General features: G+C 44.3%; 1 protein-coding gene across 1 annotated transcript in view; it reads left to right on the top strand.

Annotated features, from left to right (window-relative positions):
- The first annotated feature begins 503 nt into the window (after positions 1–503).
- Positions 504–25955, top strand: part of DDX10 (DEAD-box helicase 10) — a 334053-nt gene continuing 308601 nt past the window's right edge. The window contains exons 1-7 of the mRNA XM_045018285.1: positions 504–715; positions 6123–6183; positions 6395–6525; positions 12775–12933; positions 13432–13552; positions 21576–21765; positions 24707–24833. Of these exons, the coding sequence (XP_044874220.1) occupies positions 512–715; positions 6123–6183; positions 6395–6525; positions 12775–12933; positions 13432–13552; positions 21576–21765; positions 24707–24833 (993 nt within the window). The 5' untranslated portion in view covers positions 504–511. The remainder of the gene's footprint in view (positions 716–6122; positions 6184–6394; positions 6526–12774; positions 12934–13431; positions 13553–21575; positions 21766–24706; positions 24834–25955) is intronic.

Below are 25955 nucleotides of genomic sequence, written 5' to 3'. Positions count from 1 at the left end.
CCCCAGCCAGAGCCCTCACCCCCTGCCACACCCTAACCCACTGTACCAGCCTGAAGCCCCCTCCTGCACCGTGAACCCCTCAGCCCCTCCCGCACCCCATCTCCCTGCCCCTGCCCAGTAAGAGAGGGTGGGCACTAAGGGAGAGGGAGCCACCGAAGGAGGGAGAACGCAGTGACCGGGGGGTGGGTCTAGGCTGGTCGGTGTTGTGTGACTAGAGAGTTGGCAGCCCTGGGCTGAGCGCAGGCTGGCTGCCAGGCAAGGAGCAAGGCACCCCGGAGCCTCGCGCCTCAGGGAGCCCGGCCGCACTGAGCGGGACCCACACGGGTCTCCGCGCCCCCCAGCCAGGGCTGGGCCTTAGTCCCCGCGCCGGCCTGTGGGCGGAGGCCGCGCAGCCTCGGGGGCGGGGCTGCGTGACGCGCTCTCCCTGCGACTGTCCCGGCAGCAGCAGAGGCGGCGGCGCGTGTTGGTCCCAGGCCGGGACTCCGGGAGGCTGCAGGCGGGCGAGCGAGGCATGGAAGGCAGGGGAGGCAGGGGGCGCCACGCGGGCGGCGGGGTCCCGGACCCGGACCCGGACCCGGTGCGCAACTTCGAGCGCTGGAAGAAGAACTACACCAGGCGCAAGAACAAGCTGCGGCTGCAGAGGAAGGAGCGGAAGCGGCCGGCGGGGGTGGTGGAGCGCGAGGGGATCGCCTGGCTGGAAAAGCGCTACCCGGAGGTGAGGGGCCGGGCGGCGCTGCCATCGGGAGAGTGAGGGGTGGCCGGGCCACGCTGTCCCCGGGGGAGTGAGCGGGACAGAACGTGGGGAGGGAGCCAGGACCCCCGGAGTGGGGCATTGCCCGTCGTCGACTGGGGCTGCCCTGGGGTGAGGGGCACCCAGTGGGGAAGGGGCACTGTCCGGTGGTTGCAGGGCACCCAGCGGGGGGGCACTGTCCGGTGGTTGCAGGGCACCCAGCGGGGGGGGGGAAGGGGCACTGTCCGGTGGTTGCAGGGCATCCAGCGGGGGGGGGGGGGAAAGGGGCACTGTCCGGTGGTTGCAGGGCACCCAGCGGGGGGGGGGGAAAGGGGCAATGTCCGGTGGTTGCAGGGCACCCAGCGGGGGGGGCGGGGACGGGGGGGCGGGGACTGTCCGGTGGTTGCAGGGCACCCAGCGGGGGGGGGGGGGAAGGGGCACTGTCCGGTGGTTGCAGGGCACCCAGCGGGGGGCACTGTCCGGTGGTTGCAGGGCACCCAGCGGGGGGGGGAGGGGAAAGGGGCACTGTCCGGTGGTTGCAGGGCACCCAGCGGGGGAGGGGGGGGGAAAGGGGCACTGTCCGGTGGTTGCAGAGCACCCAGCGGGGGGGGCACTGTCCGGTGGTTGCAGGGCACCCAGCGGGGGCGGGGAAGGGGCACTGTCCGGTGGTTGCAGGGCACCCAGCGCGGGGGGAAAGGGGCACTGTCCTGTGGTTGCAGGGCTGGTGGTATTTCATCCTTTGCTGAATTGCAGCCACCCCGTGGATAGAACATGTCAGTCAACCTTCACTACACGAGGGGTGAAGCGCGGAGTAGTCTGTCTATTTGAGATTGTGTGGACATGACTGTATGCTTTCCTCGATTAGTGTACGCTTCACTCTTGTGAGCAAAAGCTGTAATTGGTGGTGTATTCTTCTATTGGGTTTTGTCATGTTTGTGACAGAGCACACTATGACACTGAGTACAGCAGTGATAAACGTTCTGTTGTTATTAGGGCCCTACCAAATTCACAGTCCATTCTGGTCAATTTCACGGCCATAGGATTTGAAAATAAGTCAATTTCACATTTTTGGATGTTTACACCTGAAATTTCAGGGTGTTGTAATGGTGGGGGTCCCAACCCAAAAGGGGTTGGGGGTGGGATTTGCAAGGCTGCTCTAGGGGCATTGCAGGATTGACACCCTCACTTCTGTGCTGCCTTCAGAGTTGGGCTTTGAAGGCAGCAGCTGTGGATCTTCTTGCAGCTGGAGGAGGCTCCCGGAGGTGGAGATGAGTCTGATTTCCCATGTGATGCTGGGAGCGCCCCAGCCAGTGGCCCCTAGCTGCTAGCCTCAGCTGGCTAGGGAGAGACAGGACTTGCTCTTCTCCTGCATTGTCCCCTCTCGGGGAGATCAGACCCACCTCCGGATACCTCCCTGGGCTGCAGGAAGCTCCCAGGCTGGGCAGCAGCTGCGGATCTTCTTGTGGCTGGAGGAGGCTCTCGGAGGTGGAGATAAGTCTGATCTCCCCCGTGATGCTGGGAGCACCTCAGCCAGGGGCTCCTAGCTGCTAGTCCCAGCCAGTGGCGGATTAATTGTGTCCAGGAGCCCTGGCCAATTTGGGGTTCCTGGAAAAAATGTGCAGCCTGAGCCCCAGCAGGAACCATGGAGGTGGAAGACCTGAGACCCGGCTCCCATGGAGGTGGAAGTCCCAAGCCCTGGCAGGAGCCCGACACTCCTAGCAGCATAGGGAGATCGGATTTCACAGACAAGGGCTTATTTCACAGTTTGTGACACCTTTTTCATGGCCGTGAAATTGGTAGGGCCCTAGTTATTATGGAGAGGCAGTAACCTCTCCATAGATAAGGATTCAGCAAGCTTCCATTGTATGACTTCATATTAGAACTTCTGTAACTTTATCTTGGAAAAGTCATTTGGCCTGAAGATTGTTAAATAAAATTGCTTAAGTTACTCGCCATAATTAAAACTACCTCCGTTTCTTTGTCTCACTCTAGCTTAAAAATGACCTGTTACTATACCTTCAGACTTTATATAGAATTGTATTTCAATTACTGTTGTGTGCTGGCTACATACGGAGGGGGAAAAAAAGTTGTAGCTAAGCAAGGTTTTTTTGTGTGGTTATATTTGGGCCCAATCCTGCTCTGATTTTAACACCAGGTTTTTTTCCCCCACTGACTTTAATGGTAGCACAATTTGGGCACCTTAGCTGGTTGCGTTTTAGAAAGAAAAGGGCTGTTGTATAGCTGACAACTAACACAGATCTTCCTTCGGCTCAAATGGTAAAAGTCTGTGTTTTTTGGAGTTCTGTGACTCTCATTCTATTTTTGCAAGTTTGTGTGGTTTAATATGAAGAGGTACTAACTTCTTTGAAATTAAAGCTGTAACCACAGTCCTGTTAGAATGCTGATTGGAATTACTGTTGAAATTCCAAAGGGAGTGGGTTGGGGAAGTGGTAGGTTCAAAGCAGCATTAAAAATTGGAAGTCTAGATTTCTGCCCTTGTGAAGAAGGTTGTCTCAGTTCATTGTACGTAAATGGGAAAATCTTAGAATTAAAATGATGTAAGACAGGACAACTGAATTCAGAACTTTGTCTCTGTTTGCCAGTCCCCCATCATGTAGTACCTGATCACCTGCCAGCTATTTAACAATTCCTCCTTGTTTGCAGCCTGCAAGAGCAATATCTTGATTGTGGGAGGGGGTATGTGTGTGAAGGAATTATTGTAATAAATCAAGGCCTTTCAGAAATAAATGTAAGTCTCCTCTAAAAGTGGTTATTTCAGTGGTCAGTCATATCTGGTAGGGAGTAAGGGCTTGTCTTCACTACTGCGCTGTGTCGACGGGAGAGCACTCTCCTGTCAACGTAATTACTCCACCTCAGCGAGAGGCAGAAGCTATGTTGGTGGGAGTGCATCTCCCGTCAACATAGTGCCATGTAGACACGGCACTAAGTCAGTATAACTTACATCGCTTGGGGGTGGGTTTTTCACACCCTGAGCAACGTACGTTACATCGACATAAGCAATAGTGTAGACAAGCCCTAGTTCCGTAGTGTAAGTTCAGCTCTTGCAAGTTATGAAGACAGGACTTTCACAAGTCTGCCTTATTAATTTTTCTGGTGAAGCATATCTGTCATGGTAGGCCAGGGTTACGGAGGGAGAAGTTACCTCTTTAATAGCTAGGGTTAATTACTGGAGAGTTCTGAATATCAAGACTACTCCTGGGGGAATTCTGTGCTACTGCATGCTCACAGAATTCGTGTCCTCCGCAGATTTCTTTGCTTCCCTGCAGAAATATGTCTTCTGATGGGGAAGCAAAGGGAAGCTGCAAGAGCAGCTTCCTCTCCCCAGCAGTATGGGTGTATCGTTTTGTGGCTGTCAGCCCCAAGCAACTGGCAGAAAGGTAAATTACTACGGGGAGAGGGCAGGGCTCAGCTGCTAGTCTGGGCTGGGGGAGGACAGGACTTCTTTTTCCCCTGCAAGGAGTGGCCAGGGCCGGGTCAGATCCACCCCCAGAAACCTCCCCCGGCAGCAGGAAGCTCTGCTCCCCCCCCACTTCCTGTCCCCCATTGCGCCTCAGCTGCAGGGGGAGGGTTCATTGTACTGAGAGCTGCTGCTCTATGTGCCCAACTCCCATGCATCCAGACCCACCCACTGCCAATCCTCACATCTCACCGGGTGCCCCCTGCCCCCTAACCTCCACCCCTCCAAACCTCAACCCCTGCAGACCTACTCCCATCGAGCGCCACCCCCCTGCATCTGGATCCCTGCTGAGCTCCTTCCATCCATACCCCTGCCCTGACTAGCCCCAACCCCCTGCACCTGGAACCCCCACCTCCCCAATGAGACCCTGTGCATCCAGATTCCCCCCATACATGCACCTGGAACTCCCACCGAGCCTCCTGCACCCAGATTGCCCCACACAGGACCCTCTCACTGCACACTTGGATCCCCCACACTAAGCCCCTCCACACTTGGATCCTGCCAGGCTGAGCCTGCCCACCCACACCTGGATCAAGGGCCAGGACTGGGTGTGCATGAGAGACTATGTCCCTCTCCCTCAGTGCAAAGGGGCAGAGCCCCTGGGTGTTTCTGGGGTGGCCCAGCCCTGGCACTGTGTCAGGATCAGGTGCAGCCTCACCTCTGAGTCCATGTCTCAGAGGAGGCGGGGGGCTTCAGGGTGATCTCCCACCTCCGTACAGCCAGTGCGTGATCCGTGTCCCCGTTGCTGCACCTGCCCTGCAGAGGTGTGGGGCTGACATAAACAGCTGTGGGGAACCGTGGGAGCCTTGGCCAGGGCTACCGTTTAGGGAGGGCGGAGAGGATTTTATTCAACTGCCCCTGTGGATTTAACTTACAGTGACATTTAATCTCAGTTTGTTATACCCTATTTCTTAAATTGGTAAGAACATAAGAACATAAGAAAGGCCGTACCGGGTCAGACCAGAGGTCCATCTAGCCCAGTATCTGTCTACCGACAGTGGCCAATGCCAGGTGCCCCTGAGGGAGTGAACCTAACAGGCAATGATCAAGTGATCTCTCTCCTGCCATCCATCTCCATCCTCTGACGAACAGAGGCTAGGGACACCATTCTTACCCATCCTGGCTAATAGCCATTTATGGACTTAGCCACCATGAATTTATCCAGTCCCCTTTTAAACATTGTTATAGTCCTAGCCTTCACAACCTCCTCAGGTAAGGAGTTCCACAAGTTGACTGTGCGCTGCGTGAAGAAGAACTTCCTTTTATTTGTTTTAAACCTGCTGCCTATTAATTTCATTTGGTGACCCCTAGTTCTTGTATTATGGGAATAAGTAAATAACTTTTCCTTATCCACTTTCTCAACATCACTCATGATTTTATATACCTCTATCATGTCCCCCCTTAGTCTTCTCTTTTCCAAACTGAAGAGTCCTAGCCTCTTTAATCTTTCCTCATATGGGACCCTCTCTAAACCCCTAATCATTTTAGTTGCTCTTTTCTGAACCTTTTCTAGTGCTAGAATATCTTTTTTGAGGTGAGGAGACCACATCTGTACACAGTATTCTAGATTAGGAAAAATTGTCAGGCTTAGATAAACCTAATGTAGATGCTTGGGTGTTGTTTGTGGGGAGGGGGGTTGCCCCCTTAAACTGCAAGCCTTGACAGTTGTGGAATTTGACCCCCCCCATGCACAGTCTTATTGGCCTGACCGAAGTGGCCCCCCCAAATGTAGAAGTCAAACTATGCCTATGTGTAGACCTTTTCCCTCCAGTTAGCTGGTTGAGGTTGATTGCCAGGTACTCCTAGAATTAACCCACTAAAAATTCTGCCAATGTTACCAGCAAACTACAACGATGTGATTTAAATTCCACGGTATTCTTATATTCTAGCATTGATTAAATCCTTTTGTTTCAGATAAACCCAAATGAAATTAAAAGATTTTCAGATTTCCCGTTGTCAAAGAAAACATTGAAAGGTAAGTACACCAACAGTTCTTAGGAAAGTATTTGAATAAAAGACCAGTTTTAACCAGTCTTATTCATTGGCAGTTTAAGAAGTTTTTGTTTTTAAATATCAAAGTTCCAAGATAATATTGCCAGCTGCAGTATTTTTCCTTATGGGAAAATATATCATTATCCAAGGCAAAAAGTAAGAATTTTTTCCCTCCCCCCTCTCCCAAATACTAGGTTTGCAAGAAGCACAGTATCGCATGGTAACTGAGATACAGAGGCAGACCATAGGTTTGTCTTTGCAAGGTAAAGATGTACTTGGAGCTGCAAAGACTGGATCAGGCAAAACCTTGGCTTTTATTATCCCAGTAAGTAATTTACCTTCTAATTGGAAGCTTGAACTATGTAAAATGGAGGTATTGGACATTAAACAGCATACTTTGGTTAATCGGAGCCAGGAGGAGACTTATAATTTGACTGTAATATTTGTTCACATAAAGCTATGACAGACTAACTTACAAAACCTCAGACAGCAATAGGTAAGATGGTCTGGGTATATATTTGTCTCTAGAAATGTGTTGACACTTTGATGCCTTGTTCTGACATTTTTATTAAGACTGATGTAAAAATTTTTTTTCTTAATAGTCCTTTACCGATATAGTTGACTGCTAAAATTATTTAAAACTGAATGTCTGTATGGAATAAGTGTAAAGTTGATCAAGGAACCTGTTTATAACTAATCTTCACTAAATATGTAATACATTTCTCATTGTAGGTTAGGCTAGAGTTCATGAATATGGTTTGTAAATTAGACTGAAAAATTGGCTCTCAAAAATATGTTAGAGGATGAAAGTTACTATTGGTTCACCTGGAAAGTCAGGCTTTGCATTTATTTTCTTTAGTATTATAGAAAAGATTTTTTTCAAGTTGGCATCTAAATTGAGGAACCACTCAAATGGTGATCAGATTGAGGGGGGCCGGGATTTAATTTGGTTTTAAATGAGAGACTAGCGATTAGCATTCAATGTAGATTATTAGTTTAGGGCCCAATCCACTTCCATTAAAGTCAATGACAAAACAGTGAGAACAGAAATGGGTATTTAGGCAACCTCTCAGAAACTAGAATGTGCTTTATGCTAGATCTCATTCATGCCGATTAGGAAATAAATGTATAAGTTTTGGAGAGGGGTGAGAACAATCTTCTGCATACTGTAGCAAAGAAGGAAAATGAGGTTGCTTAATTAATTTATATCTCTAATTGAGATATACAGCTCTTGAAACAATTGTATGCATTTTTATGTCCATGCATTTAAAGGGATTTGTAGAGAAGGGGGCCTAGTGATAACTGGGACTATGTGTCATATAGAAGGAGGCTAGAAAACAAGTTTTGATCTCCTTTGTGGCTGTGGAAAGCACCATCAGTAGGGATATTACATCAGTCCTGGTGAAATCTTTTTGTTGTATAGCTGAACACAACGATTTGACAGTGTGTGAATCTGTAACAGCAGAAGTGGACTTGTATCAGTACCTTTAGTTGGAATGCTCTGTTTCAGCAGTGGTACTGCCTTGTAGGTGTGAGCCCAGTACTCCTGAGAGCATTCTGCACCAAAAAGTAAAAATTCTGTGCCAAAAAATGAAAAATTCGCAATATTTTAAAATTCTGCAAATTGGGGAGATTACTGTGGCATTGGGGAGCACAGGCTACTGGCTACACAGAGGTGGGAGATTACTGTGCAGCTCCTCTGCCCTCCCCTCCCTGGGGGACACGGACTCACTGGTGAGGCTGTACCCAACCCTGACACAGTGCAAGGATCGGATCTGCCCCAGAAACACCCCAGATCCCTGCCCCTCCATGCCAGCTGTGGTCAGGCAGGCTCAGCAAGGCAGGATCCAAGTGTGGAGGGACTTAGTGTGGGGAGAATCTAGGTCTGGGGTGAGAAAGTTCTATGTGGGGCAATCTGGGTGCTGGTGGCTCAGTGGGGGATCCGGGGAATCTGGATGCACATGGGGCTTGTTGGGGTGTTCTGGGTGCAAAGGTAATGGGACTCTGCATGGGGGTCTGAGTGTTTGGGGGGGGAGAGGGGATAGAGCTCAGCAGGGGGAGGTCTGACTAGGGGGGGATGTCCAGATGCTGGAGGGGTGGGGCTCAGTGAGGTTGGGATCCAGGTGCAGCTGGTTGGGGCTCGGTAGGGTGGGGATCCAGGTGCAGGTGGCTCGTTGGGATGGTTCAGGTGCAGCTCGGCAGGAGGGTCTGGGTATGAGGGAGTCTGGATGCACAAGTGTTGGACGGATGGGGGAGCAGCACCTTGTACAGTGATCTCTCCCCCTGCAGCTGAGGAATGATGGGTGCAGGAAGCACAGGGGGGAGGGGAAGTTTGCAGAGCTTCCTACAGCTGGGGGAGAAATCTGGGGACAGGTCAGACCCACCCCCAAATGCTAGGCAGGAGAAGAGGAAGTCCTGTCCTCCTCAGCCCAGCTGGGACTAGCAGCTGAGCCCAGTGTAGGATAGGAGCCACCAGCCATGTCTTCCCCAGTCCTGCTCCCACCTCACAGTGATTTACCTCTCTGCTGGCTGCCTTGGGCGACTGAAACATACTGTTGGGGAAGGTCATATGACCGCTTTTGTGGTTTCCCTTTGCTTCCCCATCAGAAAATCAGTTATCTGCGGGGAAACAAAGAAATCTGCGGGTGACATAAATTCTGCACATGCACAGTGATGCAGAGTTCCCCCAGGAGTAACCCAGAAATATTACAGCTGAATAATTTTATTCCACTTGTTCTCCTTATTTCTGGTACCCACAATTTTAGGAGCAGAAGGGTTAGTATTGCACAGCTCTGTATCTGAATCCCATTCTCATATTGACTATACAGACTTGATTGGATGGTGTTAAGTGTTGGATTCATTACACATTGAAATTGTTTTAATCTACAAACTGTCTCCCAGTGCAGTCCTGCCCATGGCTCCCCGCAGCTGCCGGGGACAGAGAGCACCGGCGTCTGCAGCCCCGGAGTTCTCTGTCCCCGGCAGGTGGGGAGCCCTGGCTCCTCTTGAAGCCGGAGAGAAGCCGCGACCCCGCGCCTGCCGGGGACAGAGAGCACCGGCGCCTGCAGCCCCAGAGAAGCCCCAGAGAAGCTGCGGCCCCACGCCTGCTGGGGACAGAGAGCACTGGCGCCCGCAGCCCTGGAGTTCTCTGTCCCCGGCAGGTGGGGAGCTGCGGCTCCTCTTGAAGCCGGAGAGAAGCCGCGGCCCCGCGCCTGCCGGGGATAGAGAGCACCGGCGCCTACAGCCCCAGAGAAGCCGGAGAGAAGCTGCGGCCCCACGCCTGCTGGGGACAGAGAGCATCGGCGCTCGCAGCCTCAGAGTTCTCTGTTCCCGGCAGGTGGGGAGCTGCAGCTTCTCTCCCCTGCCATGGTGTTAGGGACCACTGGTACAGTACTGTATTATGCCTTAAAGGGGAGGCAACCTATGATCGCGTTATATGCGATTTCGCGTTATGGCGAGGCACGTTATTGCGAGGTTTGTGCCTTGTGATAAAGGAGGATATAGATATAATAGGCATCACAGAAACCTGGTGGACTGAGAGCAACCAATGGGACACAATCATTCCGGGGTACAAAATATATCGGAAGGACAGAACAGGTCGTGCAGGGGGAGGAGTGGCACTATATGTGAAAGAAAGTGTAGATTCAAATGAAGTAAAAATCTTAAGCGAATCCACATGTTCCATAGAGTCTCTATGGATAGAAATTTCATGCTCTAGTAAAAATATAACATTAGGGATCTATTATCGACCACCTGACCAGGACAGTAATAGTGATGATGAAATGCTTAGGGAAATTAGAGAGGCTATCAAAATTAAGAACCCAATAATAGTGGGGGATTTCAATTATCCCTATATTGACTGGGAACATTTCACTTCAGGACGAAATGCGGAGATAAAATTTCTCGATACTTTAAATGACTGCTTCATGGAGCAGCTGGTACGGGAACCCACAAGGGGAGAGGCGACTCTAGATTTAATCCTGAGTGGAGCGCAGGAGCTGGTCCAAGAGGTAACTATAGCAGGACCGCTTGGAAATAGTGACCATAATACAATAGCATTCAACATCCCTGTGGTGGGAAGAACACCTCAACTGCCCAACACTGTGGCATTTAATTTCAAAAGGGGGAACTATACAAAAATGAGGGGGTTAGTTAAACAAAAGTTAAAAGGTACAGTGACTAAAGTGAAATCCCTGCAAGTTGCATGGCCCCTTTTTAAAGACACCATAATAGAGGCCCAACTTCAATGTATACCCCAAATTAAGAAAAACAGTAAAAGAACTAAAAAAGAGCCACCGTGGCTTAACAACCATGTAAAAGAAGCAGTGAGAGATAAAAAGACTTCCTTTAAAAAGTGGAAGTCAAATCCTAGTGAGGCAAATAGAAAGGAGCACAAACACACTTAAGTGCAAGAGTGTAATAAGAAAAGCCAAAGAGGAGTTTGAAGAACGGCTAGCCCAAAACTCCAAAGGTAATAACAAAATGTTTTTTAAGTACATCAGAAGCAGGAAGCCTGCTAAACAACCAGTGGGGCCCCTTGATGATCGAAATACAAAAGGAGCGCTTAAAGACGATAAAGTCATTGCGGAGAAACTAAATGGTTTCTTTGCTTCAGTCTTCACGGCTGAGGATGTTAGGGAGATTCCCAAACCTGAGCTGGCTTTTGTAGGTGACAAATCTGAGGAACTGTCACAGATTGAAGTGTCACTAGAGGAAGTTTTGGAATTAATTGATAAACTCAACATTAACAAGTCACCGGGACCAGATGGCATTCACCCAAGAGTTCTGAAAGAACTCAAATGTGAAGTTGCGGAACTATTAACTAAGGTTTGTAACCTGTCCTTTAAATCGGCTTCGGTACCCAATGACTGGAAGATAGCTAATGTAACGCCAATATTTAAAAAGGGCTCTAGGAGTGATCCCGGCAATTACAGACCGGTAAGTCTAACGTCGGTACCGGGCAAATAAGTTGAAACAATAGTAACGAATAAAATTGTCAGACACATAGAAAAACATAAACTCTTGAGCAATAGTCAACATGGTTTCTGTAAAGGGAAATCGTGTCTTACTAATCTATTAGAGTTCTTTGAAGGGGTCAACAAACATGTGGACAAGGGTGATCCGGTGGACGTAGTGTACTTAGATTTCCAGAAAGCCTTTGACAAGGTCCCTCACCAAAGGCTCTTACGTAAATTAAGCTGTCATGGTATAAAAGGGAAGGTCCTTTCATGGATTGAGAACTGGTTAAAGGACAGGGAACAAAGGGTAGGAATTAATGGTAAATTCTCAGAATGGAGAGGAGTAACTAGTGGTGTTCCCCAAGGGTCAGTCCTCGGACCAATCCTATTCAATTTATTCATAAATGATCTGGAGAAAGGGGTAAACAGTGAGGTGGCAAAGTTTGCAGATGATACTAAACTTCTCAAGATAGTTAAGACCAAAGCAGACTGTGAAGAACTTCAAAAAGATCTCACAAAACTAAGTGATTGGGCAACAAAATGGCAAATGAAATTTAATGTGGATAAATGTAAAGTAATGCACATTGGAAAAAATAACCCCAACTATACATACAACATGATGGGGGCTAATTTAGCTACAATGAGTCAGGAAAAAGATCTTGGCGTCATCGTGGATAGTTCTCTGAAGATGTCCACGCAGTGTGCAGAGGCGGTCAAAAAAGCAAACAGGATGTTAGGAATCATTAAAAAGGGGATAGAGAATAAGACTGAGAATATATTATTGCCCTTATATAAATCCATGGTACGCCCACATCTCGAATACTGTGTACAGATGTGGTCTCCTCACCTGAAAAAAGATATTCTAGCACTAGAAAAGGTTCAGAAAAGGGCAACTAAAATGATTAGGGGGTTAGAGAGGGTCCCATACGAGGAAAGATTAAAGAGGCTAGGACTCTTCAGCTTGGAAAAGAGAAGACTAAGGGGGGACATGATAGAGGTATATAAAATCATGAGTGATGTTGAGAAAGTGGATAAGGAAAAGTTATTTACTTATTCCCATAATACAAGAACTAGGGGTCACCAAATGAAATTAATAGGCAGCAGGTTTAAAACAAATAAAAGGAAGTTCTTCACGCAGCGCACAGTCAACTTGTGGAACTCCTTACCTGAGGAGGTTGTGAAGGCTAGGACTATAACAATGTTTAAAACGGGACTGGATAAATTCATGGTGGCTAAGTCCATAAATGGCTATTAGCCAGGATGGGTAAGAATGGTGTCCCTAGCCTCTGTTCGTCAGAGGATGGAGATGGATGACAGGAGAGAGATCACTTGATCATTGCCTGTTAGGTTCACTCCCTCTGGGGCACCTGGCATTGGCCACTGTCGGTAGACAGATACTGGGCTAGATGGACCTTTGGTCTGACCCGGTACGGCCTTTCTTATGTTCTTATGTTTGACTGTATAATTAAACTGTAGCCCTCCCAAGTGTAACATGTATATTGATATAAATAAGCGCTGAGTTTGTGTTATCTGCCTTTTTAATTATTTCTTACCTTGGTTACATATTATATAGTAAAAATTATAGGTTTTGAAATGAAACAGCTGTAAATTTTCAGGCTTTGGAAAAGTTATATCGCCAGCAGTGGACATCGATAGATGGGTTAGGAGTTCTGATAATATCGCCTACGAGGGAACTGGCATACCAGACCTTTGAGGTTCTGCGTAAAGTGGGGAAGAATCATGACTTTTCAGCTGGCCTTATCATTGGTGGAAAGGTTTGTTCTCCTTTAAACTTTCAATTTTTTGTATGGGAAGTACAAAAGACCAAATTTTATCTTTAGAGGAACAATTGTCAGGGAGATAGCAGATATATTAGCAGTTATTGGGAGCCCCTGTGTCATGGTAGAAGAGGAATTACTGGGAACTTCTGCATCACTGTTTCCCAGTATTTTTTCTCTGCTCTATTGCTTATGTTTTTTGAAGCTTCAGTCTTGTGCCTTCCATCTTTCCAGGCAAGGTGACTGAACAGCACTCCCTTTCCAAACCTTTCAGGACTACCTTTCACTTTAAAAAGTTTTTCTGAAACACTTTCTATTCAAATCAGAGATCTGGGTTTGCTGCAGAGATGGCACTCAAATCTCTGGAGTTAGGGGAGAATAGTGAAAATAGGGTGGGTGCTAGTAATTGCCAGTTTAAGATGGCTTGAGTATGCTTGGTGGTGGGTCATCTTAGAGGTGTGTAATCTGAACTAAACTGTTTTAATTTAATTTCAGGATCTGAAAAAAGAGGCCAACAAAATCCACCATGTAAATATGCTTATTTGCACACCGGGTCGGCTTCTACAGCATATGGATGAAACTTCATACTTCCATGCATCTGATCTCCAAATGTTGAGTAAGTTAAAAATGTTTGAAAGCTATAAATAAAAAACTTCCTTATGTGTTCCACTGTCATGATGTACTTAGACTCATAGACTTTAAGGTCAGAAGGGACCATCATGATCGTCTAGTCTGACCTCCTGCATATTGCAGGCCACAGAACCTTACCCACCCACTCTAATAGATCAGTAACTCATCCAAAGGTTATAGAAGTCCTCAAATTTAAAGACTTCAAGTTACAGAGAATCCACCGTTTACACTAGTTTAACCCTATAAGTGATCCCTTCCCCATGCTGCAGAGAGAGGCAAAAAACCCCCCAGGGTGTCTGCCAATATGACCTAGGGGAAAATTCCTTCCCAAACTGAAATATGGCAGTCAGTTAGATCCTGAGCATGTGGGCAAGACCCACCAGCCAGACACCTGGGAAAGAATTCTCTGTAGTAACTCAGAGCCCCCCCACCCCCCTCCAACTAGTGTTCCATTACTGGCCATTGAAGATATTCGCTACTAGCAGTTGCAGATTGGCTATGTGCCATTGTAGGTGGCCTCATCATACCATCCTCTCCATAAGCTTATCAAGCTCAGTCTTGAAGCCAGTTAGGGTTTTTTTTGTCCCCACTGCCTTGAAAGGCAGTTCCAGAGCTTCACTCCTCTGATAGAAACCTTCATCTAATTTCAAACCTAAGCTTATTTTGATGGCCAGTTTATATCTCTTTGTTCTTGTCAACATTAGTGTTAAAATTAAATAACTCCTCTCCTCTGGTATTTATCCCTCTGATGTATTTATAGAAACCAATCATATCTCCCCTCAGTCTTCTTTTGGTTAGGCTAAACAAGCCAAGCTCTTTGAGCCTTCTCTTATAAGGTAGGTTTTCTATTCCTTAGATCATCCTAGTAACCCTTCCCTGCATCTGTTCCAGTTTGAGTTAAGATTTCTTAAACATGGGAGATCAGAATTGCACACGGTATTCCCAATGTATTAACGCTTCCATATCTCTACTGGAAATAACTCGCTTGATGCATTCTAGGACTGCATTAGCCTTTTTCATGACCACATCATATTAGCAGCTCATAGGCATCCTGTGATCAATACACCCAAGTCTTTCTCCTCCTCTGTTCCTTTCAAGTGATAACTCCCCAGTTTATAACAAAAATTCTTGTTGTTAGTCCCTAAGTTCATGACCTTGTCTTTTGCAATATTAAATTGCATCCATGTCTTTTACTTCAGTTTTCAATGTCAGCCTGATCTTCTTGTATGATATTCCTGACCTCCTCTGTATTGGAGATACCTCCCAACTTTGTGTCATTCACTTCTTGTGCGAAGGTCATGAATGACAGTGTTAAATAAGATTGGTCCTAAGACTGACCACCAGTAACCTCTTTCCAGCCTGAGAGTTCACTTTTTAATATGACCTGTTCGTAGTCTCCCTTTAACCAGTTTTTGACCAGGGTGCCAGGGGGGCCACACTGAAGTTACTCAGTTAGGGCAAACTGCAAAGAGTGGGGCAGACAATCCCCAAAGCTTTCTCACCATTAATCCACTTCCTGACAAAACCTAACTGTTTATGAGCACATTCCACATAAGAAATATTTTTAGACATTTTAAAATTTCTAAACTTTAATCCATACGTTTCAGAGGTAGTCTTGAAATGTTTTAACACAGTATCTTTTATATTTTACATAATTCAAAGCTTCATCCATTCCTATTTCATTGAACACTTGCCTAGCTTTCCCAGTCAATCTGGTCAGCAGGACAGGCATACGCTGTACCTCAGGGATATGGTGAATTTCACATAGACATTCAAAGATAGCTAGAAATTTTTCTGTCTTCAGTATCTTTGTAAATTGGACAAATTCTTCCCCAGCTTTTGTTGTCATGAGGGGATGGGTTTCCAGGCTGTTGGAGCGTTTTCTGCTCTTCCTAGACTTCGATCTGAAGTCTGGCAGATTGCTGTTGCATCTGGTGAGCCTTCTCCTCAGCAGCCAGCTGATCCATATGCCTTAAATGGGTTTCTTTTTCCATATCAGCTATTTTTTCCTTTTCCTTATAATCAAAGATCTGTCAGCTTCTGTTCATGCTCTAATTTTTGCTTGCTCACTTCCAATTGCATTCTAATTGCTTCTGCAGGGAGTGGATCTGGGGCAGGTGACGGAGATCTGGCTCTCTGATCACTGGCCATTAACAGATTTTTTGGTTCTTTCTCTGGGGCCTTTTTCTTAAAAGACAGCCCCCTCTCTGAGCACAATTCTTCAAGGCTTTTTCAGTCAAGATCTTCATATGACCGTGGGTGACTCATTGTAACTGATTTTTACCCTTTAAATGCTCCAATATCAAAATTAATTTTTTATAAGCCTGGGGTTCTGATCCAAAAACCCAATTAACCCGTGGTAATGTGTATCCAAGCCAGACTATGCCACTGTGACCGAGGTCACAATCCCCAAAGCTGGTGGATATTCCAGTACTTAGATTTACCCAGCCAGCACAAAACAGCTTCTGCAATACCTTACTGGTTACCCAGAAGCCAAAGCACAGTTCCCTTATAGCAGTCCAGCCTTGGGCTTCCACCCAGACACCCCAGTCAAATGTGATGAGGATTACTGAAAATTTATTAAAAAGAAAAGTGTGTATTGGTTAAAAGATCAGTATACATACAGACATGAGTACAGTTCTGAGATCAGTTTCATAGTAGAGATGGTGAGATTTGTAGTTGCAAGGAGTTCTTTCAGAATTAGTCCATATGTTATAGTCCAACATTCATATCCAGGGTGATCCAGGAGGGACTGGAGATTTCAATCTTACGACTCAAGCTTCTCTTGCATAAAGCATCAAGCAGATATGAGATGAAAGGATCAGATCCCAAGAATTTTTATATAGTTTCTGGGCAGCACAGAGTTCTTGGAAGAACAATAGGTTTTGAATAACCTTCTGTTTCCTAAACATCACCAGTAAATACTACATGGATTAAGATAAGGTAACTTATCCATTAAGCAGTTTATCATAAACTTTAAAGAGACACATAAACATGATATTTTTTCACCCAAGATTTATCTAAATGTTAATATTTCCTTTTGATTTCTGAATCAATAACTATAGTAATAGACAGAAACTGTCTGTTTACATGGCTAACATCTAACAAGATATAAGTAAACACATACTGTTAGTATTACCTCTAATTCTCTAACAAGACAGGTTTGCATTTCAAAGTTCTAGCTTATCTAACATAGAATGGCCCAAACTGCTATTTACAGATAGCTTTAGAGATATGTTAGAAAAGTAGAGAATGCTGGCAGACTGCGGGACAGTTTGTTTACACTGACCGTCCATAGGCACAGCTGCCCACAGCTCCCAGTGGCTGCAGTTCGCTGTTCCTGACCAATGGGAACTGCTCTAAAGATTGAATCTGGGTCAATTAGCCTGTGAGCTGTTTAATCCTTTCTGGCCATCTGTTGTTGTCTCCCCTTTAACCAGTTCCTTATCAACCTTTCAATTCTTATATTAATTCCCATCTTCTCCAATTTAACTAATAATTTCCCACGTGGAACTGTATCAAATGCCTTACTGAAATCCAGGAGGATTAGATCTACTGTATTTCCCTTGTCTAAAAAATCATTCATCTTCTCAAAGAAGGAGATCAGGTTGGTCTGGCGTGATCTACCTTTTGTAAAACGATGTTGTATTTTATTCCAATTACTGTTTACCTTAACTACTTTCTCTTTCAGAATTTGTTCCAAGACCTACAATACAATTGAGGTCAAACTAACAGGCCTGTGGTTTCCTGGATCACTCTCCCCCTCCACCCCTCCCCCCTTAAAAATAGGAACTGTATTAGCAATTCTGCAGTCATAGATAAGGTACAACCCGCGAGTTTACAGATTCATTAAAAATCCTTGCTATTGGGTTTGCAGTGTCATGTACCAGTTCATTTTAATATGCTCAGGTGGAGATTATCTGGGCCTCCCAGTTTAGCCTCAGTAAGCTGTCTGAGTTTGGCTTCCACCTCAGATGTCATAATTTCTGCCTCCATATCCTTGTTGCAATTAGCCTCCCTGCCACTATCCCATGACTCTTACTTTGCCTCAGTTTTTAATAGGGCTAATGATTTGTTTAGGTGTTGGACCATGCCTAGATTATTTTTTAATCTCCACCTTATCCTCAGTGCTTAGCGGTCCCACTTCTTTCCTTGTTTTCTTTTTCTTTTTAGTGCTATAGAACATTTTACTATTGGTTTTAATTCCCTTTGCAAGGTCCAACTCTGCTTGGATTTTAGCAGTTCTCACTTTATCCCTGCACTTTCTGACCTCCAAGAGGTAGCTTTCCTTGATGATCCATCCCATCTTCCATTGCTTGTAGGATCTCTGCTTTCTTTTAATCACCTTCTTTGAGATATTTGGTCTGAAACCCTTCCCTGTGAATTTTTCCCCCTTGCTAGGAATGCAGGCTTCGGCTAGTTTCTGCAACTTTGACTTCCAAGTCTCCTCCATGTTCAGATTCTTGAGTTCTTCAGTTCAGTCCACTTCCCTAACTAATTCTCAATTTTTTAAAGTTTTCCCTTTTCAAATCAAGGACCCTAGCTGCAGATCTATTTTTGTTTATCCTTCCATTTAGTTTTATACTGAATTAGCTCATGATCACTCGAACCAAGGTTGTCCCCTACAACCAGCTCTTCTTTGAGGTCCTCACTACTAACCAATTCCAAATCTAAAATGACATCACCTGTTGTTTGTTCAGTGACTATTCGCTGAAGAAATCTGTCAGATCTCACACCCAGGAAAATCTGGGCCCTACTATAATTAGTAGCAGTTGTCTTCCAGTCTATAACTGGGAAATTAAAGTCTCCCATAATCACATAGTTCCCAGTAGTATTTATTGCATTAAAAACATTAGAGAGGTCTCTAGCCATATCCAAATCAGATTCTAGGTGTCTGTAGCAGACCAAACACTATCCCCAGGGAATCTCTAGTAGCTTTCTTCCCCAAAGTGATTTTGACCCAAACAGACTGTGTTAGCCATTCCATCACTTCTCTTTTTTTTTTTTGTACAGTCTACTTCATCATTAATATACAACGCTACTGTACCACCTTTGCCTTTATTTCTTTCTTTCCTCAACAGCACATAGCCTTCAATACCAATGCTCCAGTCATAACTACTATTCCACCATGTTTCTATTATCCCTATAATATCTGGTTTCACTTCCTGCATCAGTGGATCTGGTTCCTCCATTTTGTTACCCAGGCTTCTTGCACTGATGTACAAACCTCTTAGTTGTGCCACTTGGCTTCACCCAGATTCCTCACCCAATTTGGGTACAGTCATTCTACTACCGTTATCGCCTGATGTGTTAGTGCCAATACTAATGAAGCTATCTTTTCTCTTAAAGTCCATTCTCCTACCCACTGCTGTTCCTTTCTCCATTGCTGTATCCTTTCTTTCTTGATTTTACTCCCGCTCAATGTTAGAATCAGGCGTGTAGGTTACATGAGCATCTCCCCCGAGATTCTAGTTTAAAGCTCATTTAATCAGTTATGCCAATCTCCATTCCAGACATCTATTTCCTTCCCTATTTAGGTGGAGTCTATCCCATGAACACAGTCCTCTGTCCATGAATGCCTTCCAGTGGTCAAACATTTCAAAGCCCCCCTTATAGCACCACTGCCTGAGCCATCTGTTGATCATCATCATCTTGTCTCACCTTTGTTCTCCTCCTCTAGGGATCCCACTGAAGATCACCTGAGCCTCCATTTCCTTAAGTGTCTTCCCCAGCCTGGCACAGTCTTCTTTGATATGTTAGTGAGAATCTAGCTGTGTCATTGTCCTTCACATGGGAACAAATAAGATTCTTTCCTACTCCCATTAGGATCCTCTTCACTCTCTGATCTTCATCTGGTATCTCAGCTCCTGGCAGATGGCACACCCTTCTATTCTCCGGATCAGCTCTGGTGACAGGCCTATCTGTTCTCCTTAGTAAGAAATCACCAATCACATAGAACTGCCTTTTCCTGCTGATTAGTTGTGATTCTCTGGCCTTCTTTCTGGCTGCAAGTGCTCTTGTCTTCTATTCTCCTTTGCAATCTTCTGTGAGGCATACTGAATCCTCCTGGGGCTGTGAACTCTGGGCATCTCCATTGGCTCTTCCCCTCTTCTTACACTAGCTACTCTTCTATTCTTCCCCACCCTCCCTCCTTCAGTTACAGCCTGCTGTGCCCCTTCTTCATTTTCCAACTTCAGTAAACCTGTTCCTGAGTTCCTTCATCAGCTTTTCTTTTCGTTTGCCTTGTAGTCACCTGCTTCCACTGGTCACTTTCCTCACCCAGCAGTTTCCCCTCAGAGTTCTTTAGTCCAGCTTACTTCTATGAATCTTGACTTTTCCCTTCAGCCCCCCTCTCCTTCTCTCCATCATCTGCTTGAATCCCCTTTGGAACTCTAACGGAGTTTCCAGCTGCATCTCCAAATCTCAGATCTTCCCTTCCATCAGCTCTATCAGGTGGGCACTTCATTACAAACGAAACTCTTTTCAGGTACCCGTTACAGGATCACGTACATGTCGCAGTTTCCACATCCAGGCATCTTCATTCTTTCTTCCATTCTTCGGGTTACTACCATTGCTGCCTCTATCTGTCATAGCCTTCCTGCCTAAAGTCCTGTCAAGGAAAACAAAACAAAACAAACCCCCAAACAGCAAAACAAAACCAGAGCACTACCACCCACCCCCAAACTCCCACTCAGACTCTCCTGTTTACAGCTCTGTTGGCTAGCTCCTGTGCTGCTGCTCCTTGGCTACTTCTTAGTCAACAGAGCCCAGATGAAATGCAAGGGATTTTCAGCTGTGTACAGAGAGCCTTTTTTCTTACCCACCCTAGGTAGCTATTGAGCCCAGCTCCCTCTAGCATAGCTGCTTGACCTCAGTAGTAATCACGGGTAGCAGGGCTAGCACAGAATCTAAAAGCAAGCCTGGCACCCCATGGTATCTTCTAGGTATTCCTTGGTCAACACTGACCTCAGCCAGCTCCCCTGCAGCACTGTTCTGTTCTTGACGTAGTTTTCAGACTTGTACTTCTAGCTTTGATCCATCCCAGAAATGTGTCTGCCCCTTCTTCCTTTCCTTTCTGGGTGTAGCTATCCTGGTCACCTGAAGTGATGACTAATGGCCCACCCAATTCAGTTTAAGTTGGGTATGCTCTTTTAGTCAGTCTCCAGAAACCTTATTTCTTCAAGATTCAACCCAGATTAATTTCTCTCATATTTTTTTTGTTGGCCTCTTGTTTCTTTTTCTACTGTAGCATTTACCTGGATTCACCTGATTTCAGTTTACTAGAAGGTTTGCCTGCTTCTAAGGCTTAACATGTGATCTGCAGCACTGGCTTGGGGAACTTAGTTTCATTATTTTCTTGATTGCTTTTGGAAGCTGTTGGTGACGGGAGAATTCGTTACCCTGCTAGCAGAGAGAGCTCCTTTTTGCAGTCAGTTACTTGACCTGTAACATAACTCACAAAATACCCAATATTAAGCTCACTATAGTAAATACGGTTCATACTGGACAAATAAGAGACTGACCGTCGCAAAACTGCAATTAGCATTGACCCTTGCCTTAGTCTTTGGACCCCCAACTCTGTATGTGTTTATGGCAGCTAGAGGCAGGGGTGAATTGATTTCCCTGGATACTCAACCTCAATTTCACCTTATGTCCAGTTTTCTTTATTTCAGTAACGGGTCCTCCTTTGTTGAGAAGCAATCCACATGTAAACTGGTGGATTAGTTGCTTGAAACCCTGATCTTCTGCATATGAAATTGAGAGCTGTAGTTCATGGATTATGGGAGAAGTTGAGGACTTTTATAGTAGCATTTCTACATTGAATGACGTAATGTAAAGAAAAATGAGTGAAAGATGTAGTTTATGTAATTCCTGGTCTAAGTGTCTTTTGTTACTGTTAACATAGTTTTGCAGGTACAGACACTTCAAATTGAGATTTTTTTATCTCAAGGTTAGAATTGAAAAGAATTTAAAAATCTAGTTCTTCTAAACCTGTTTCCTCATTCTAGTTCTTGATGAAGCTGATAGAATCTTGGACATGGGCTTCGCTGATACTATGAATGCGATTATAGAAAACCTTCCTAAGAAACGCCAGACATTGCTTTTTTCAGCGACACAAACCAAATCAGTGAAGGATCTTGCACGACTGAGTTTAAAAGATCCAGAATATGTTTGGGTTCATGAAAAAGCAAAATTCAGGTAAGTGGTGGTGATTTGTCTTGGTGTTTGTGCTGGAGAAAGAAAGTGATGATAGCTGCACTTTTCTCAACTTTTTTCCCAGCAGCTCTGGGAAGTGGGATGTTGTCATATTTCCATGTTAAACCCCTCCTGCTCCACTCAAACACTGGTTCTTGATGTTTTATTTTGAAAGTAAGCTGCTGAAGTGTATTACATTGGCAGTCATGGTTCACTTATAATTTTCACCAAGGTGCCTTTGATCTGACTTTTTAGATATAACTAGATACAAAAGGGTTCATGTTGTCTTCAGTGGCATTTATAGTCAGGAGGGTGGGGGAAAGCTGAGCAAACCCAAGTGGAGATAATACTATTTAATACAATAAAACCTTGCACTTCTGTAGGCTGTTTTCTCTGAGGATTTCAAATGACTTTACAAACATAAATGTTTAATGCAGTGTTAGAAATTCAGAATTTCTGTTTCATGGGAAATTATGAAATTTCAGAATTTGGTTTTGTTCTGAATTGGAATGAAAACAAATATTTTCAAATTTTCCATGAAATGGAAATTCTAAAACAATCTTCATTTTTAAAATTATTTTTTCATTTTTATATTATGTTTGCAAAAACATTAAGGGCGGCTGGTACTCAGTACAGATTGGAACATCTTGTTTTCTAGATTAAGCAGCAAAGAGTCTTGTGGCACTTTATAGACTAACAGACGTTTTGGAGCATGAGCTTTTGTGGGTGAATACCCACTTCGTCGGATGCAAGTGGGTATTCACCCACGAAAGCTCATGCTCCAAAACGTCTGTTAGTCTATAAGGTGCCACAAGACTCTTTGCTGCTTTTATAGATCCAGACTAACACGGCTACCCCTCTGATACTTTTCTAGATTAGTCTCTTGTCTGTGTTGTTATGAAACAGTTTGACACCTGGATCTAGACAATAAGATAAGCACTCGCTATACAAATTAGAGGACCAGCTATTTTTCAATATCCTAGAAAAATGATTCCAGACTAAAACAAGATTATTGAAAATTGCTGCTCTTAGAATTAGTACTCTGAGTGTTGCTTATTTTTGTGTTAATAATGTTAGTGCCAAACTGTTATATTAGAACAAAAATGGGAGACTTTTATTTAGAAAATAAGAGAAAATGTTTCAATCTCTATGTAGCCAGCTGCCCTTAATGTTTTAAAAAAAGAAAAAAAAAATAGACTTTTGACTGTTTTGTCATAATGACCTGTCTATAATAGTAGTAGTGCATCCTATGACGAGACTTGACATATGACATAAGCAATATTACCACTGCCATCATGAAATAATGTAAAAATACAAATGAAATAACCTTTCAAATTAATTTTGAAACTAAAACTTTGTTCTGAAATGAAATTTTGAAAATTTCCAAGAAGAAAAACTTTTTTTGCAGCAAAATTAATAGAATGTTTTGAAAAAAATCTGGTTTAGTTGAAATGGCATTTTCCCATGGTAACTGTTCCAACAAAAAAATTCTGACCAGCTTGAATGATTAAATCTATCTGCTCCCGTGTGATATAAAAGTACTTGCCTACTTAACGTACGGATGGAGGAGAGAACAAAGCATACTGAAGTAATGACTTTTCTAAGATCACACATGGGTTCTGTTCTCCACTCTGCCAAAGTTCTGACTGAGCTCACTGCTCCAATACTCTAACCAACTTCTCAATCCATTGTTTGCATACACTTGTGATAGTATTACCTAAAAAAATGGATCCTGAATAATTGGAAACGTTAGAAACACAATTTACATTGTTAATCCTCTTTTTGCTTGGTGTAAAAAGATAAAAAGACCTAGCTAAATATATAGCTACCTTAGCTTGAGGGCTAGTGTAGCTATTAGTACACTCAATTGCATTTCCCTGTTGAGAAGGGAATGTCTTTATTATAAAGCTGCCTCATGAGAGCTTTAGAAATATTTGAGTAGACGCAATTAGACGACAAGATGAAGCAAAAAAAAAAAAAAAGGAAAATATTTGTTTTGTTTTAGAATTATGACCTTGGCACATGGTATTTCATCAGTTAGAGAAAAACAATTTCCTGCAAGAGATTTACAAAATGGCAACTACTGTAGCATAACTTAGAGCACTACTAGCTGAATAAAAATCAGAGCAGAGTATTGCAGTTTCATCCTCACAAATGGCACCTTCAAGTTAGCTGGGGTGGGAGGTAGAGAGCATCAAAGCAGCATTTTAAAGTACACCTCGACCCAACATAACACTAATTCGGATATAACGCGGTAAAGTAGCGCTCCGGGGCGGGGACGGGGCTGCGCGCTCTGGCTGATCCAAGCATGTTTGATATAACGTGGTTTCACCTATAACACGGTAAGATTTTTTTGGCTCCCGATGACAGCGTTACACCTCTACCCTGATATATGTTAAGAACTGATCTTTCATGGGCTATTCTCTTTTGTTGTTTAAAGAACGTGAAAGTGATTTAAGATGACAATTTAGACTTTTACAGAGAGACTCTGCATGTCAGGTAACTAGTGCAGTCAGTTAAAAATGCATTTTCTTGTACATTTAGACTCTGCTTTGACGTTGCCTTAAGCACAAATGATGCTTTAATAGGACTTAAAAAAAAAAGGATTTGTATTTTAGGTCAAGACAGTTTGAATGTCACTATTTAGACACAGGCATTTTTTGGCTTAATAGTCAACTGGATCTAAAAAGTCACTTAAAAAATTGTGACACTATTAATAAGAAAATTCATAAGTCTTCAAAAAGCATGAACCTTTCATTGGCGCTTCCAGGCATGCTTCTGAAAATAGGGAAGAAATTCTCAGCATAATTAATATGGAGGCAGTGAAACTTTTTAAATTTAACTCCTCGCTGATGAAAACGGAGTGGCAGGTCTGTAGGAACTCTGTGTGTGGCTCTTCTGGTAAATGATATGAGAAGTGTCTAACTTGACCTTTGGTTTTCAGTACCCCAGCAACTTTGAACCAGAATTATATTGTTTGTGGGCTGCAGCAAAAAATAAACATGTTGTATTCCTTCCTGAGAAGTCACCTGAATAAGAAGAGCATTGTGTTTTATGCAAGTTGTAAAGAGGTACAGCTCATATTTATCTCTTCTAATAGATACTCTTTTTGGATATAATTGGGTATGAGGGAGTGAAACTAATGACTTTGAAATCTGCAAGAGGGACTTCAGTGGTAAAATGAGAGTGCAAAAATTGACATGTGTTTTAAAAAATAGATGGTGAAAGTTTTCAGTAAGAGCTGGTTGTATTTTTAACTGGTGTGGGACATTTTGTACTTTATTTGCATAGTGTGTAAAGGGGTGACTTTTTAAAAGCTGGAGATATGAATAATTGTGTGGTATCAAGGAAGAGGGGGCAGTTGAGAGTATGGAAAGACTTTCTTTATGGTCATATGACTTGATCCTGCAAACACTTACTTCTGAAAGTAATTTTACTCTCGCAAGCAGTCCATTGACGTACTGGTGTTTAAGTGTTTGCACCATGATGCCATAGATATTTAATAATTTCTGACTGCTTAAATAGCAGCCTTACAGATTACGTTATTTGAAAGGCTTCATGGATGTATTTGTTTTTCAAATCTTTTAAAGGGGTTGTAAAAATCCATTTCTGCTATCTCACTGATACAGGAAGGTTTGAATATCCATGTTGCCATATTGCTGACTTCAATGTGGAGAGAAGATATAGATAATTTTTTTTTATAGAAATACTGTTTCTATTATTGAGTAAGGGAATGTATATAGTTTCCTTAACTACTAGTTAAAACAAAATTCTTGGCACTTAAAAAAAAAAAAATCACACATTCGTGTGCACCATAATAAACAGGTAACAGATGTCTTGGTGAAAGTGCACTAGGTGGAAATATTAAAATTAGGCTGTAGTGGATTTACCCTGATTGCAATCCTGGTATCTGTACATGTGCACTGAAGTGCCTGTGAGAGCGGCACTACTGGTGAGATCTAGTTTAGCCCATTCGCTTCTGACTCGCCAAGGTGCAACACCATATCTCTCCTGCTCACCCTCCAGCACTCTGCAGTACCTGGCACACACTCACTAGGCATTGCTTCCTGTTCTGCGGAGTATGGCATCTTACACAACTAGCTTCCTGTCTCAGTATTTGGGGGGAGGGGTGATAACCTCTCTCCACTCACATAATCAGGTCCCATCCCATCTCTGGGGTGGAGAAAAGCTAT

Source organism: Mauremys mutica, chromosome 1 (genome assembly GCF_020497125.1).
Source record: "Mauremys mutica isolate MM-2020 ecotype Southern chromosome 1, ASM2049712v1, whole genome shotgun sequence".
Lineage (NCBI taxonomy): Eukaryota > Metazoa > Chordata > Testudines > Geoemydidae > Mauremys > Mauremys mutica.
The sequence above is the reverse complement of the archived record's forward strand: the minus strand, read 5'-3'. Positions and strand labels throughout refer to the sequence as shown.